The 17,142-nt window shown below is 37.9% G+C and overlaps 1 protein-coding gene and 1 pseudogene across 5 annotated transcripts in view; one reads left to right on the top strand and one right to left on the bottom strand.

The window, feature by feature from the left end:
- Window positions 1–17,142, bottom strand: part of AKAP7 (A-kinase anchoring protein 7) — a 105,004-nt gene that overhangs the window by 69,748 nt on the left and 18,114 nt on the right. For all 4 annotated transcript variants that reach the window (XM_072965871.1, XM_072965872.1, XM_072965873.1 and 1 more), the window contains exons 4-5: window positions 14,430–14,566; window positions 11,697–11,857 (exon numbers count right to left, since the gene is read on the bottom strand). In XM_072965871.1, coding sequence (XP_072821972.1) covers window positions 11,697–11,857; window positions 14,430–14,566 — 298 coding nt within the window. The remainder of the gene's footprint in view (window positions 1–11,696; window positions 11,858–14,429; window positions 14,567–17,142) is intronic.
- Window positions 5,045–5,478, top strand: LOC102536466 (tubulin-specific chaperone A pseudogene; annotated as a pseudogene). The gene has a single exon (XR_012075259.1). The product of XR_012075259.1 is annotated as a tubulin-specific chaperone A pseudogene (transcript).

The raw sequence follows: 17,142 nt of genomic DNA, 5'->3' as shown, positions 1-17,142 counted from the left end.
AACTATGATCCTAGTGAAAGATTATCTAATGTTTCCAGGAAATGTATCCTTAAAAATTAAAAATATTTTAATGCAATACTAGAGTCATAAGAATGCTTTAGTTTTAACCACCAATTCTGTTGAAATCTGGAGACTACTAATGATGCACATAATTATAACAAGAAATATTTGGATGAAAACAAAACCAAATATATTGCCATCCAGCCTGAGTATTTTTTATAGAGAGTTAAGACATCAGGTTTTTCACATGGGAACTTAACGAAGATGAAAAGTTTTGTTATAATGACTGATACACATAAAAATAATAAAAAATAATATGAATATAAGTCTCCAGGAAGAGTAGTTTCAAAGTGGAAACACCTGCACAAGAGAAAAATTAAATGGATGCACTTTAATTACTGAGGACATAATTATCAGTCCTGTCGGTGACAGCTGGTGTGGGTGGCTACTGTGCTGGCTGGCGTGGAGGATCAAGAGCAGGGAAGAGAACCTGCATTCACAGAAGAAGGGCCTAGGGCAGAGCCTGGGTGACAATCAGCTCAGCATCCATGGTGCCTGGCACACATGCTTGGCATTCACAAGCTGTCCGTGGTACCTGTTGAATATGGACTGAGCATCACCTTTGTGCCAGGTGTTTTAGGTACGTAAACAACCCTAAGAGGGAAATTATTCTCATTCTTAAAAATTAAGAAACTGAGACTCTGAGATATGAATAACGTATCAGAAGATCACTCAGCTAGGTAATGGAGAGGACAGAATTTGAACCCAAATCTAACTGACTACAAAGTTCATGCTGCCTCCTACACGAAGGACCCCAAATTTTCTTTCTCTCTTCTCAAACAAAAAATAAAAGTGGTTATTTTAAAATCTGTATAGCAGACATGAATTTCAGGAAACAAATGCAAGCTTGATCAAGCAAATAGTTATTGAGAGCCTACTATACACCAGGTACTGTGCTGGGTGCTGGGGACACAATAATTCCCTGCCCTTAGGGAGCATCTATATATATATATATATATATGGTGCCACAAATACACATACATGTAACGTCAGATATCAATAAGTTGTACAAAGAAAAAAAAGCAGTAAAGGTATACAAAGTGATGTGGAAGGGGCTGCTACTCAATATCTCAAAGTATTATCCCACCACATTTTCAAAATCTTTCATTATTGTTTTACTTCTGTGATACCTACCAAGTGCTAGTGTGTGCTCAATGTGATGTTCTGATCACAGTTTGTAAATTTGGGGCATGTCCTAAAAACCCTTCACTGCAAGTCACTGCCACCATATGATTTTTCCTGTCTTTTCTATAGTAATGAAAAAAAGTTAAACAATAGACCATTAAAATACCAGGAAAACATGAGTTCTTAGTTGTAAGCAACAGATGACAACTTTGGCTGAGTTAAGCAGGAAAGGAATTCATATAATAACATTGGGAGGACCAGAGTACCAGGTTGGAGGTCTATGAAACCAAGGAGATGTCCAAAGTTACAGCAGAGAATAGGTCCAGATGCCAACACCTCTGCCAGCTGGCATTACTGAAACCATGCACACACACAAAGGGTGAGAATGCTGTCCCCTGCCTTAGACTGGTGGTAGCTACCACCAATGATACAACCCATCTCCAGAACAGATGCCACACAGTCCTTTTTCACTCAAGTTGTCAGCTTCTAACTCAACGTCTGGACCAAAGCAAGATCATGTAGTACCAAAAAAAAAAACTCTGAAAGACTGTATCTGACATGAGAGATAGTGGGGAAGAGGTTAGACAGGCAGCCAGCAGGCCAGCACACGTTTTAAGGAAGACTGTATGCGTAACAATTACAGCATCCCTTGGAGACAGCGAGGGTTCAGTTCCAGAGCACTGCAATGAAGCAAATATCAGAATAAAGCGAGTCACACAAACTTGGGGGGCATATAAAAGCTGTATTTATACTATACTGTAGTCTATTAAGCATGCAATAGCATTACATCTAAAAAACAATGTACTTTATTGCTAAAAAATGCTAACCACCATCTGAGCCTTCAGTGAGTAGTAATTTTTGCTGGTGGAGGGTCTTGCCTCAGTGTTGATCGCTGTTGACTGATTGGGGTTGTAGCTGCTGGAGGTTGTGGTGGCTGTGACAATTTCTTAAAATAAGGTAACAATGAAGTTTGCCACATTGATTGACTCTTCCTTTCACTTGAACACTTCGAGGCCATTGTAGGGTTATTAACTGGCCTAATTTCAATATTGGTGTGTCTCAAGAAACAGGGGGGCCCAAGGAGAGGGAGAGAGATGGGGACACAGCCAGTTAGTGGAGCAGTCAGAACACACACATTTATCAAGTTTGCTATCTTATATGGGCACAGTTCATGGCACCCCAAAATGACCTCAATAGTAACATCAAAGAGCCCTGACCACAGATCACCATAACAATACAATAATAATGAAAAAGTTTGAAATGTTGCAAGAATTACTGAACTGTGACACAGACACTAAGTAAGCAAATGCTATTAGAAAAATGTCACTGATAGACTTGCTCTACACAGGATTACCAGAAAACTTCAAATTGTTTAAAAAAAAAACACCACCACAATATCTATATGAAGCACAATAAAGTGAAGTGTAATTAAACAAAGTCTGCCTGTACTGTCATAATTGACTTATAGACTTTCAGCTTATATAAACTACAAACAGGTGTACCTTTTCTCAACTACCCTCTCATAATCCAGCTTTGAGCCTCTCTGTTTTGGCACATTCTCAACTGTTTTAAATGACCTAAAATCAAAATATTAAGCTGAATCATATAAAACTATCATTTTTACTGCTCAAAGACTGTCAAATATTGGCCATGTCTGGTGGTTTAACATATACCATGATGGATTAACTTACTAAATTCCCAAAATTTGACTAAAGAGACCAGGGCATATTTTCTAAGTCTTCAAGTATTTGAAAAACTATCACGTAGAAGAGCTTCAGATGGCAACTTAGCAACACGTTCACACCAATCCCCAAAATAGAAATGGCATGAAGGTGTAAAAGGTAAAATTCATGTGTTCAGTTATTTACTGGGCAGTTCCCACACGTGCCAGGCACATTACGTGCTAAAGACAGCAAACATGCCCATGTCCCTCCTTTCATGGAGCTGATAGTCTCATGGGACAGATTTCAGCCCAACAAGGAGAAAGACAATGTTTAGAATTATCAAAATACAAGAGCTATAAGGAAAGGAGCTTTATTAACACAAACCAAAATGGTAGGCATTTGTATTGCCCATTACTCTCTACATTCATTTTTACATTTTATTTGATATATCAATTTTACTATCAACTGATTCTAAAGAAACATTCTCTACTGGCTCCAGTGACAAATTTTGACTCAACAGTTCTCATTATTCACTGGGCCTGAACGCTTTGATGATGGATATCTATCCACAATACTGTTTTAAACATTAGTCACAAAGCACATTTAATTTTTATTAACATATTTTTCCAGCACAGTATATTCTCTAGGCACATAGAAATAAGGGAAAACTGACACCTTCTGTTGGAAAAGTATTTCTTAGCATTGATTTCTATATTCCTAATAGTATAATCTACTGCTTAGTCAGAGTACTGGGTAATGGTTATAGAAATATCATTTTTGAAATAAGAAAAGTTATTGCTAGTGTGAAAACCACATGTCATTTTTCATCTGTGTTAACTCATGCTCTGGAAGAGAAGCTTATGAATATTTTAAGAGACTGTTCAATTCCTCCTAGTATTATAGACATTCCTTCAAGCACTAAATAGAAAAGCACATAGCAAATACATTAGCCTTCAAAAGTCAGCTAAGAATGCTCCCTGAATAACATAATTCACCTCATAGCTAAAGGAGCAAACTGTCTTAGTAGCAATTTTTTTTACAGAAGTCTAGTTGATTTACAATTTTGTGTTAGTTTCTGGTGTACAGCAAAAGTGATTCAGTTCGATATATAAATATATAGATATATAGTATAGTACATATACTTTTTCCTAGTCTTTCCTATTATGTTTTATTACAGGATATTAAATATAGTTCCCTGTGCTATACAGTAGGACTTGTTGTTTATCTATTTTATATATAGTAGTTTGAATCTGTTAATCCCAAACTCCTAATTTATCCCCCCTCCATTTCCTCTTTGGTAACCATAAGTTTGTTTCCTATGTGAAGAGCAATTTCTTAACATTATCTTAAACACTAGGAGACTTTGCTATATAAAAGAACACTGAAATAAGTAATAAAGAGACAATACTTTTATAATCCTAATAAATATATTTTTACCTATTTTTTTCCTTTTTTATTTTTGCATTTATTAAATTCCTTCCTTTACTGGAAAGGGAGCAGTGTACCTGGAGCAGAGTGAGCGAGAAGAGAGAACCATGAACAGACCAGAGACGGAGGCAAGAAACCAGAACACAAGGACGCCATGGGCCACAGCAAGAAGTCTGGTTTTTACCTTGCCAAGGTGTTGGGGCGAAAAAGCAAATGATGGAATTGATCTACCACTGGTGTTTGCCAGCCAAGTCAAAGAGGAGAACAAGAAGACGGGACACCTGTAAAGGCCACCAAGAGAGTGCTCTACCATGAAGCCTTAACTGGTTTAAGAAGGAATAAGCCATGTTGGCCACCAAGAGGAGACCAGAGGCCTCCGTGAGGCTCCACAGCATGAGCAGGAATGGGAAGGAAAGGAAACAGCCAGAAGGGTGGGAGCTGTGGTGACAGACAGATGGCTATACCCAATAAAAGGTCTGGGGATAGTTCTGGCAGATGGAGTCAAAGACTTCATGCTTACAAACTGCCGGAGCGGAGGGTAGGAGGTGCCATCAAAGAAGTCTCGGGGTTGTGATGGTAATAGTGATGGCGGATTTTTATCTATTATTATTGTTATAAATTATTAGTAATAGTGATAACAGCTACCATCTACTTAACACTGTGTATGCGCCAAATGCTGTGCTAAAGCACTTCACGTATATGATCTCTTTTAAGAACAGTTACTACCATGTTCGTTTTGCAAATAAGAAAATGAAGTAAGGGCCCCTCCTTCCCGCGGCGCTCGAGGGACCATGGCCGATCCTCGCCTGAGGCAGATCAAGATCAAAACCGGCGCGGTGAAGCGATTGGTCAAAGAAAAAATGATGTATGAAAAAGAAGCAAAACAACAAGAAGAAAAGATTGAAAAACTGAAAGCCGAAGATGGTGAAAATTATGCTATTAAAAAGCAGGCGGAGATCCTGCAAGAGTCCCGCATGATGATCCCAGATTGCCAGCGCAGGTTGGAAGCTGCATACAGTGACCTTCTGCAATTATTAGAGAGTGAAAAAGACTTGGAAGAAGCTGTGGAATATAAGGAGGCACGTGTAGTACTGGATTCAGTGAAGTTAGAAGCCTGAAGTTTTTCTGTACAGGGTGTTTTTGCATTAAATCCTGGGATCCATTCCACAATTCATTATTTTTGACCACTGCTGTGTGTTCAGGTAGTATGAGAATGTGATTCTTCTTATGCAGTGCATATATTTTTCTTTGCCTAATTTAATGTGTCAAATAAATGAGTTCATCTAAAAAAAAAAAAGAATATGAAGTAAGGAATGAAGTAAATTGCTTAAGGTCACTCAGCTGGTCACAGGCTGCGCTGGGGGTGGGGGTTGGGAGGCACTGTCAGCTCTGGCCCACACCACAGCTCGCTTTGAGCCAGGATGCCTGGATGGCTGTGCTCTTGGTGCTGCAGCAAGGAAGGGAACAAAGTCCTCAATGAGCAAGAGGAAATACTCAGACAACAGCAAAAAAGGAGAGGGAGAAGGTAACAAAACCCAACCCACCAGTAACAAAAGGCTTCTGTGTTAGGGCAGAACAGGGACAAAGCAAGAGAGAACTAAGAGAATGTGGGTGGCGTCTCTGGGCTCCGTGGTGTGGGGAGTCCAGTGGAATGAGGAAGCTGTAATCTCAGACTGGAGCCGGGCTTCAGCTCAGGCAGGAAGGTAAAGGGGGTGCTCCCAGAAGCTATTTAGGAGTCCAGCTGTTAACTTACAGTGTAACAGACTAGCATAGTGATTAAGAACACAGAATCTGGTGGAGGTAGCAAGACAGGGGAAGGGGGTGAAAAGGTACAAAATGCCACTTATATAAAAAAATTAATCCTGGGGCTGTAATATATAGGATGGTGCCTATAATAATAATACTGTCTTGTATATCTGAAGGTCGCTTTAGAGTAAATCTTCAGTGTTCTCATCGTAAGAAAAAACTGTTTATTAACTATGTGTGCTGATGGATGTTAACTAGACTTTCTGTGGTGATCATTTTGCAATATATACAAATATCAGATCATTATGTTGTATACCAGAAACAAATGCAATGTTATAGGTCAATTACACCTCAATTTGAAAAGAAAGTCTAACAACAGGGAAATAGTACAATAAATTATGATGCATTGGAATATTATACAACCAGTAAAAAGTAATGCCTTTGGACACTATATCATGACAATGATAATGACAGCCAATATTTCTTACTTGAGCATTTATTCTGTACCAAATATTATTCTTTATGTATATTATATACCATATATATATTACAATAAATAATGATAACATTTTTTAAAAAGAACACAGAAGCTAGAGCCAGACTGCCTGGATTTGAGTCCTGGCCCTACCACTTATAACAAATTATTTAGCCTTTTTATGCCTCAGTTTCCCTACTATAAAAAAGGGGTGATGATAAGGGTCCCTATCTTATAGAGTTGTTTAGATTAAATGAGTTAACATTTGTAAGATGATTAGAATAATACCTGGCATAAAGTAAATACATCTAAGTGTTTGACTGAAAATCAAGTAAGATAAAAGAGGGGATACAGGGAACCAGAATATGCCATGCCAAAATACGCCACTCGGGCATAAGGGGTAGAGGTAAAGAGAATCAATGGATGAAGAAAGAAGCTTTCCTGGAACTTCCCTTGCCTGACTAAAAGCAGACATCTGTGGAAAATGAAGACTGCCAGAAATCCCCTTTCCCAGGAAAGTTCTCTGGCCAAGGTGGACGTGGACACTCGCTAACAAACCTTACTCCGTTAGAGCCCCACATGTTTACCTTCCCGCCGTCTGCCACCCTTGAAAGCCTGAAACCCTTTTCCCTTGTCTCATCACTTCTCTACAAACGTACAATTCTTCTGTTAAGATGCTACATGAGCCCACGTTCCAGCCACCCCTCTGAGTTACCCTTCATTGAGGTTTCTCTCACGTGACATGTACTGGACACATTAACAAACTCTTTGTTTTTCTCATTAATCTTCTGTCACTCTAAGTTTACAGGGTCCCCAGGGGAGAATCTAGGCGGGTACAAGGGAAAACAATTTTCCTCCCCAAGGGACGACGGGAAGGCTTCAAAGGGTGACAGAGGAGAGGAAGTATGAGGATCTCTGCCTCCGGGGGCCTGCACGGAGGCAGCTCAGGTGACAGAGGCTCTAATGGCCCTCCGAGGAGCAGGGCTGTGAGTCAAGACACTCTGAGTGGGGAGAAGAGTTCATCTTTGCTTAGTGCTAAACGGTGTGTGACTGAGGTGTTCTGGTATCTCTGAAGACAGCTTAGCCGAGGCCATGAAGGGGGAGGGTCAGCAGGCTGCTGGGAAGCCCACCAGCCTGTGATGGTCAGAAGTCCATGAGTAGAGCAGCTGAGAAAGGCTCAAAGATAACAGCAAATGAATCTTCACAAGGAGCAGAAACACAAGGCATACACTTTCCATCTTTTGGGGGACATGACAGGCAAAATAAGAGAACGAGTAATGTTCAAATGAACATCCCAAAACATCCTTTCATTTTTCCTTTTATGAGATAAATGCACTTCGAATCTTTTATCATGCTAACCAAGGGCACTTTTCTCATTTAAAAAAAAAGATTTGCAAGGACTATTATAATTCCAGCAGGCTAAATTTTTAGCAATTCCTCAATCTAATACACTTCTTAACAAAATTACATTTCACTAAAAAAAAAAGAATGAAATTACATATTCATTTCAATGCAAGAAGCTTTCAGTGCAATTTTGTCACTGTAAAATGTGGAGAAATAACATGTAAGTGCATAATTTTCAAATACCTCTTTAGCTCTATGAGCTATTGTGTAATGCTAGAAAAGGAGAAGGAGCTGTTTTATTCTGGAAAAACAGGATCACTCAAGGTCAAGGCAGGAAGCTGAGACACAGGGTCTCGGATGCCATATAGCTTACCAGCTCCCTTCAGCAGCTACCGTCATAAACCTACACGTACATGGTGCACAAAGACGGGCTTGGTCTCTTCAGCCCACCAGCATCTACCAAAAATCACAGTTAGTAGTTCTTCAGTTCAAACTAGTTCAAAATGCATAATAATTTTCTTCAATTTTATACATTAATCCTAAATTACTCTTCATCCTGCAAACTTTCAGTAATGAGTTCAAATATTAGTATCTAAAATTTAGTCCTTTTTTCTATCCACTGGAATATTTTAAGAATTGGTTTAACTTGAAAATTGAAAAACCATGAAAACTGATCAGAATATTCATAAACTCTAATTTTCAAGTTAGTTTCACTTCATAATATGTACTTGAACTTTTTCATCAACACTTCAATAATTAAATATATGTTCTTTAACAATTCTGCTGCTTTCCATTACGTCAGACTAGCTCTGCCTCCATTATTTTGAACAAATAAGATTTTAATATTCTTGTGTAAGTAAAACTGAGCAGAACCCTGCGGGTCCCCCACAAGGATAAGGGCACCAGAGGGGAAAAGCTAACTACACGATGATCTGACTATAGTCATAATATAAGCTGCTTCATCTTGAGCAGTAGTGAATGACAGCTAGCACAATTCCAAGGCCCGGCCACAACAGAATGGGTTTAACACCACTGCCCATCATAATCTGATCTTTGTGGGCATCAAAGTAATTGTAGCTTGCTCTGCCCAGATATGTAAGCAGGCAACTAACTGTCAACAAGGAGATACTTCAGTTGGGACTTATAAGTAGTTCTTTGGAGGTAGCCCTTTGCAGAAAGCAGCTCTCTGCAGGGGACCCTTTTTGTCTTCTTACTTCCTTAGCAAAGCTATATTTTAACTAACTGCTGGCCCAAGCACACCTTTCAAATCTTTTGATCACACAATGTCTCACCTAACCTGTCAGTTCTCTTTCTTAGATTAAAGAATTAGAAATGAAAAATAAGTAATTAACAAATGACTAGATCTTTTCCCCAGCTTTCCTTTCAGTAATCTCATGAGCAGACTGAACAAGACAGCATCTAAAGAACGGTCACAAGAAGTGGACAACTCTGCACACAGAGGGAGATGATGCAGAAGCTGACCTCCTGCCTTCAGATTACTTCCCTTTTCTACCTTCAAAAACTTTCATGGCCAAGCAGAATCTTTGGAGTTGGTTCTGGGACATGAGTCTGCCCTCTCCCCAGGTTGCTGACCTCCTGTATAAAGCAATCTTTCCATTCCTACCAGCACTTATCTTCTCAAATATTGGCTTTCAAGCCACGAGCAGCCAGACCTGAGTTCAGTAGCGTAAGCATATAGGTATACATAGTTTATTACAATGTTCTAAGAAATATATTACCCTGGTCAACAGGATATATTCTTCTGAAAGTTGTAATGTACTATTTGAATAAACAGTTTATAAAATATGACACAAAACAAACATGACATTATTTTATTCATCCTGCTGGACTAAAGCAATACTAATTGAGGCATTCTTTTAAAAACAAATCTAATGAAGTAAAATACTGACAAAAATTACATGTACTGAACATTCAAACTATTTGAACACTATATACATTGAGGCTCCAACTAAACTTCATTGAAATTTTTCCATATATATATATTCAAGTATTTAGATTTCTTACAAAACTGCATAAAAACTGTAATCCAAAGCAACAGTACAATATGCACATAAAAGACTAAATGCATGCATATCAGACAGTGATTATATGAGGGGACAGAGTGCTGTTCTCCCTCTATTGTCCATTTTTTATAATGTTTTGTTTGAATTTTTAGAAAAGTCTGTATATTTTTAAGCAACAGTCTCTGGCATCTAGAAAGGAATTACAGGGGCAGTGGCCTTTTCTAAAATGACAAACCAACACCCTTGGGCTCACAGTCATACTAAAGCGGATGATATTTCACATTCCTCAGCACACAATGGATCTTTCATCAATACTGGAAACTGCCTTTGTGAGAATATTTGCAAAGAATGGATGGAATTCTCAATGTTGCAAGCACCCATTGAATTATTTAAAAGAACAATGAATGAATGACTAATTAGAAATGTTTCTTGAGCTCAGAGATATTTACAAAAGGAAAGACCTGAATCTAGCATTTTCTCCAGGGCATCAGGAAGAACAGATTAAGTCCATGAACTGTAGGCATGGGTTCCCAAATGCTTTGCCATCAAAACTTTTCCCTCTCCTTGACCAACTAGTGATTTTAAGTCCTAAATGACTCATAAATATTGTTTAACTGCTTGCTTGTTTTTTTTGTTTGTTTATACATACTTTGTTCCACAAAATAAAAACTCAACCAACAATGAAATGGAATCTGATCCTCATGCCTCGTTCACCCCAAGAAGAGGTGCACTTTTGAATGGGCAACTATAAAACTGCATAAAGACAATGTGATATTAAGTTTTAAAAAAGTATGTCTCAAAAGATCATATAAAATGTGATACCCTTTTTATAAGGTTAAAACCAATTAAAAATACACATACTTTGAGAAAATACAAGGAAATAATAAACACCAAAACACCAACTTCAGAATGATGGTTAGTTTAAATGAAGGAAGGCCAAAAGATGGATTAATGAAAAGAAAAATGTGGTTAGATTACCACCAAGGTCTAGCTTTTGTTCTGGGTGGTGGATTCCCAGATGATTATGGTATTATTTTAAGATAGATATATAGATAGACAGATAGATAGATAAAAATAAACCTAGTATGGAGTAATAATAAAAGTGCATTATAAATCAAGGATTACTGAACCTGAAATGAGATGACGTGAAATGACTTGACATGAAAGGGAATGAAAATAAAAATTGTTCGCAGTATGTAGACTAATAACCAAACACGATCTCTACATCAACTCAAAAGTCACTCATCTAAGTTTTACAATTTTCTGCTTCTATTTCTCTGTTTTCAATTGTGCTGCATAAAACAATGTGTTCTCCAATGGATGTAAGACCTTCTACCATCACAGATGGCCCTTCTGCTCAGAGGGTGGTACCCCAGGAAGAAAAAAAGGTAGCACAGAGGAAAATGCCTACTGACTCTGGAATGGAGCTGACAATCCCCACAAGCCTCTCAATGGGCGGTTGGTGGTTCTCATTAATTCACTCAATGCTTATTAAATACCAACTATATGTCAAATATCGTGATAAGCACCGGGATCCTTCAGACTTACGGTTAGGACAGTCCTAACACACACCTGAGTCCAGTCCATCATCTTCCAGACAGCCCCAGAATCAACATATTCCTCCGGTCAAGGAATCGAGATAACTTTCCCAGCCTTTTTTATTTGGCTACTTACCTACACAAGTAAATGCTGAGGCAGCTCACTTATAAAGTGAGGTTACCCTGGCTCCCCCAAATTAAAAGATGTCAAATCTCTATTACAAGAATGGGGAGAAAAAAATGCTTCTTCAACAGAAGAGATTTCATGTAAGTGTATCACTGTTTGTTTTACCTGCTATCTCCAAAAGTGGGTTCATGTGATCTCCTTCTGCTAGCTTCACAAATCCAACCTGATTTCCAAAAGTGTCAACCCCTTCAAAGGGCAAAGTCAAAGGTTTTCCTTGGAGGATTTCTTCTATGAATAGTTTTAAGTCCAAAAGAGCATCAATACCACTGGTAAGAGATAATATATTTTTTAGTAACATATTAATCAATAAAATGTACAAAATCAAATGAGAAGCAAGGTCATCAGTTTTAGAAAGATAAATTAATTTTGATATTTGTACTATTTTAAAGCGCAAAATACCTTTAAAGCTCTAATTTATATGATCAAAATAAAACTAACATTAATTTTGAAACATAATCTATAGAAATGAACAAATCTTTACCTAATTATAATTTATTTTATATTAAAGGCATAAAAGAAGATGCTATTTTATAGTTCACCAAAAAGTTTTCAACCAAGGAAATAATGTATGGACAACTCAAAAAAATTACTTAAAATAGTCCAGAAAAACCTAATACCTACAAGCACTTACATTAAATTATCTGAAAGTTCTACCGTCTTGTTAAAAGTACTAATATTTATATAGTACTAGTATTTGTGAGACACTCTACTAAACCTTATAATACATTATCTCTTTAAGATATTGTAGTCTCTATGATAAGATAATTTATTGTACTCGGGTTTAACCAAAGTACAAATTTATATTTATCAATTACAGCTATGTAAGTTTGATAACAAATTTTTTCTGTTTAGCCTATGTGATTAAAAGGCTATTCTGTATTTCAAATGCTTCATTTTTTCTTTATAAAAGCAAATGTTTACTATATTAGTGAATTACACATTCTCAGGTTTGGAATATTTTGAAAATTAAGATCCACTATTTCCATGTTGAAGAGGATTTTGGTATAGGTACTTTATGAGGAAAAAAAACTAAAATCTCACTAGAGGGCAGCAATTACTCAAAAAAGAAATAAGAGCATTCTTAACATTATGGAGAGGGGTTTAAAATATCCTTCTGGGGAACCACCATTAAATTATCTTGATCAGCCATTTGTTCACCAGTAATAATTATATGTCAAATATGTGAAAAACAATGTAGGCATTTTTCTAGATCTTTCATACTTCTAATTAGTTTTTGATAGTTTCTAACTGATTTTCATCCATAGCTCCCATACTATCTCATTTCTCTGTCAAAACAATGTATAATACTTCAGAATAGCTTTGGAAATGTCAACATTTTTCATTGTACCTCCAAATCCACATCCAAAATCCAATCTTTCCTAACTGTATTTATGTTCATCCAAAAAGACATATTGTACACACTTCTACTACAATACCGTCTGTCACTATGTACTGATTTAAAGCATGTGAAAATAGAACAGCCATTTCTGGCTCATCCATCACAAATCAGGAGAATTCAAGAGACTCATTTTAAATGTAACTATATATGAAAGCAGGCCATGCTAATGGTGAGGGTTTTTCAGAGACAATGAGTTCTATATCCTATTTTTCTTTAAAGAGATATAGATGATATAAACTCAGCCCAGCTTTTCAGTTCTTTAGTAACATAAATTAATAAATTTGTCCTAATGAGATGCCATTGGTCACAGAGTGAGAAGGAGGCATAGTGCCTATTGGTAAGTATCACTAACTTTCAAATTCTTTAAAACAGAGTATCTTTTCAAAAACAGTTTATGGAATGACTTCTTTATGGTAAAATGAATAGAGTATAGGCATGTAGGAAACAGAATTCTGAAACTGGAGTTCAGACCCAAAAGCTGTATTTAAAACTCAGGTTGGGAAATATCAGAAGCCTGACCCCTAAAGACATGTGATTCTACTATTTGAAAGAAACAACTACAAGAATCATAATTTGTATATTTTGAGTTACTAATGTATTGTTTTCTTCTTTTTTTTTTTTCCCCTTTTCCTCAACCCCTTCCCAACCCAAGCCTTGTTCTTCATTCCCTCAGACTGTATGTCAGGGTAGGAAACAGAATTAACCTGCAATCTATTCCGGCTTTGGTTTTCCAAAGAGTTTAAGCCTGAGCTTAATCCAGAGGCTCTACAGGCAGTAACAGGGAAAGGGGCCACCAGACATTCAGACAGAGAATCCCAGGGAACTGGAGGAACAGCAAGTTCTTCCACGCCAGGTCGGAAAGCTACAGTCAATGACTGACATCCGACTTTTATGGCACAACTCTGGATCTGGGGGTGCGGGGTTTACAGGCATTCTGGGAATGAGTGAGGTAAAACGGAAATTGTCCACTAATCTAGCAAATGGCAGATCTAGCAGCTAATAATCTCGAGTGCCCACTGTGTGCTAGGCTCTGTACTAAGCATTTACATGTAGTAGTACTACTATTTTCTCCACTTACTTCAGAAGGAAATGATTTGCTCAAAATCAGGCAGCTGTTAAGAAGTGGTTGTGCCATGGTTTCCAAATCCTTACCTGGAATCCTAACCTAAGCAAGTCAGACTCCAGAGCACTTACATAATTAACATGAGAAAAATAACTGCATAACCAGGGGCTACCATCTGATAACAGTAACAGGGTTTAAAGTATAGATGAGGAAGAATATTTATATAGCCTATTCTGTACACTGACTTATGAGTTGGAATAAATTATAACAAAGAATACATCTTAAGAATTTCAATGCCTCTGTGGGTTCTGCTAAGTTTTACTTACATTAAAGCAGTAACTTGGAAAACAATATTCAAGAAAGATACATTACTCACATGTTTACTTCATCTTCATTTAATAACTGCATCACTAGCAGGGTAATATGAAAGGAACCATCACCGCTCATTGCTTTGGCCAGTCGCTGATCTTGCTGTATTATTGCATTTTGCAGGATCTTAATTCCTTTTGTAATCTAATCACAAACAGACAAAATAGAAATTAGGTAAGCAAAATTTCCTTATGGCAACTTTTAAACCAAGGAGAAAAATAAGCAACTGAAATGAGAACAATCTCAAGATTCTTCAACCAAACAATGCTTAATTGTCTACTAATTCTCAAATATGCTGGAGAGATGACTGGGAAAGCTTAATAGGATATCTAAGTTAAAAAAAAAAAAGTCACACAATGCTTGTCCATCTTAAGAACATTAAGACCAACAACCTTATTTTACAGACTGGGTCATCACTGGTTGAGTGCAAAAACTCTCAATAGCCATGTTATCTTTCCAGAAACTTCTCCTTGGAATACACAGTATGACCCACTATAATTATGCTCTTTTCTAAAAATAAAAGGTTTACGCTTGCCACAGAAAGGTTAAACCAGCAGACAACATCCCATTTCCATTGGCAATAATACTCATTTGTCCCCAAGTGAGTGTGTCTCAGAACCCATTCTTCACGGTCCTTAAGATTTTTGAGGACCGCAGTAATTCCAACAGGCATGACTACCATCATTTTCCCAGACATGTGAGGAGGGACATAACCTTGGAGAGACTGCTACAAATAAGTCTAAATGCATGTGTTAGAAAAACCATACAGTCTGCATCCAAGCAAAATCCCTGGACCCTCATCAGCCTTCCTCTCCCCACCTACTCAAGAGACACAAGAAGAGGAATAATGCCTTTTCCCTCCTCCATTTCCAGTTAGAGACAATTCTAATCAACTACTAAATGTGAGTGCATTGAAAAACAGTTTGAATATGAAATAGTAAACTGAGCAATCCCAAAGAAAAGGGTGCACTTAGAAGCCCGGAGGTGGCTGAACTAGAGAGAAAAGGAAAAGACGGGGCTGGCAAGAGGAGTCCCTCAAAAGACAGCAGAGATAAGAAACAGCTGAATCACGAGCACAGCTGACTGTTCTGATACTAGAGGAGCTGTTTTATCCTGAACAATATTCCCATTATCTGCAAAATGTGATTGGGCCAATCATGAGACGCTGTCCTGGGATCTGACTTCCACATATCTTTACAATAAATCCGCATCACCCAAAGTAACCTCAGTGTTCCTGTATTCCTTGCAATCTGGAAGAGAGTAACACAGGAAACAGTGTTTTCCTGGTAGGAGGTTATGTAATAATACCTAACACAATATTTCACAAGGTAAGATGTCACTTCCATGATACCCAACAAAAGAATATCGATAGCCTGATAAATAAAATGCTCCTAACGTAATAGTGCACAAAGATCTTATAGAGTCAGTTTCCTCTGCTCTGTATGGATAAAATGAAATTGTGAACTCCCTGAGGGCAACATCTATTTCTTCTACTCTGCTGTCTCACCTCAGTGCCTGGCAATAATCATAAACACAACATTTCAACAACAACAGGAACTATCAACAGGACTTTCTTGTATGGTCACTAGTTTCTAGGCACTACTGTGAGCATTTTCCACGTATTAGTTCAACGAAGCCTCCCATCAATCCTATGAGGTAGGTACTGGTAATTACCACCATTAAAATAAATTAAATATAGAAGATTAAAAAGAGCCACAGAACTTGAGAAAAGGATAACGTGCAATACATGAGAAAAGATGAGGGAAACACCTGGAGGAAAAGATCCAGGAGGAGTGAGGAGGAAGAGAAGCAGTCAGAAACCAAGGAGGAAAAGGCACAAGGAATATCTTTTCAAGAGGAGACAAGGAGAGGGGCAGAGATGCGGCTACTGACTCAAGAAATGAAACATCGAGGGGAAGAAGACATTTAAAGGAGATTTTAAGGAAGTCGTACTGGATCCTGTGTAATAGAACATATGAGCCCTCTCAAAAAAGCCTTTAGTGTAAGTCTAATACTACTCTGCGATGATTTTACATTTGAATTTTTGAGAGTTTTTTCCCAGGGGCAAAGAAGTGCTGAGATTGGCTCGCAGGAATAATGAAGCAGCTCAAGGGAGTCCAGGGTCATGTGGGAAGGGCCCAGCCCACTGTCCAGTGAATCATGGGTGCTCAAGAATGTCAGAACTCAAAACAGTATAAGTACATCTTCAAATCTCAGCCGGTAAAAATGGTCATTCTGGCTTAACTGATCATGAAAAAGTGGCTTGCGATGAGAACTTTTTCATACAGAGTGATGCAAATTAAGGGTGCTGGCCTTGCATCAGAAATCCTGGATTTTAACGCCAGGTCTGCTGCAGGTGTAACCCCATACAGGTCACCTAGTCTCACTGAGTCTTGGTTTCTCTAATTATAAAGCATCACCACACGTACAGGGATGTGTTAAAGACCACAGTAGACAAGCTACATGCAAGCTCTACACCATTTGCCTAATATAAGGTATGCAGCACTGCCAAGATTATGAAAATCAGTGGTTCTCTACCCCAAGGGACATTTGTCAATGCCTGGAGACATTTTCACTATCACAATTTGGGGGTTGCACCTGCACTTACTGGGTAGAGTATTTGCATTTTCATAAAAACTCATAGTTTTCATTCTAAGCTCAAATACTAATTATATATAAATTCAGGACACTGCTTAAAAATTTCCATCCAATTGTATACT

Source organism: Vicugna pacos, chromosome 8, assembly GCF_048564905.1.
Source record: "Vicugna pacos chromosome 8, VicPac4, whole genome shotgun sequence".
Taxonomy (NCBI): domain Eukaryota; kingdom Metazoa; phylum Chordata; class Mammalia; order Artiodactyla; family Camelidae; genus Vicugna; species Vicugna pacos.
This window is presented reverse-complemented; position numbering and strand designations above follow the sequence as displayed.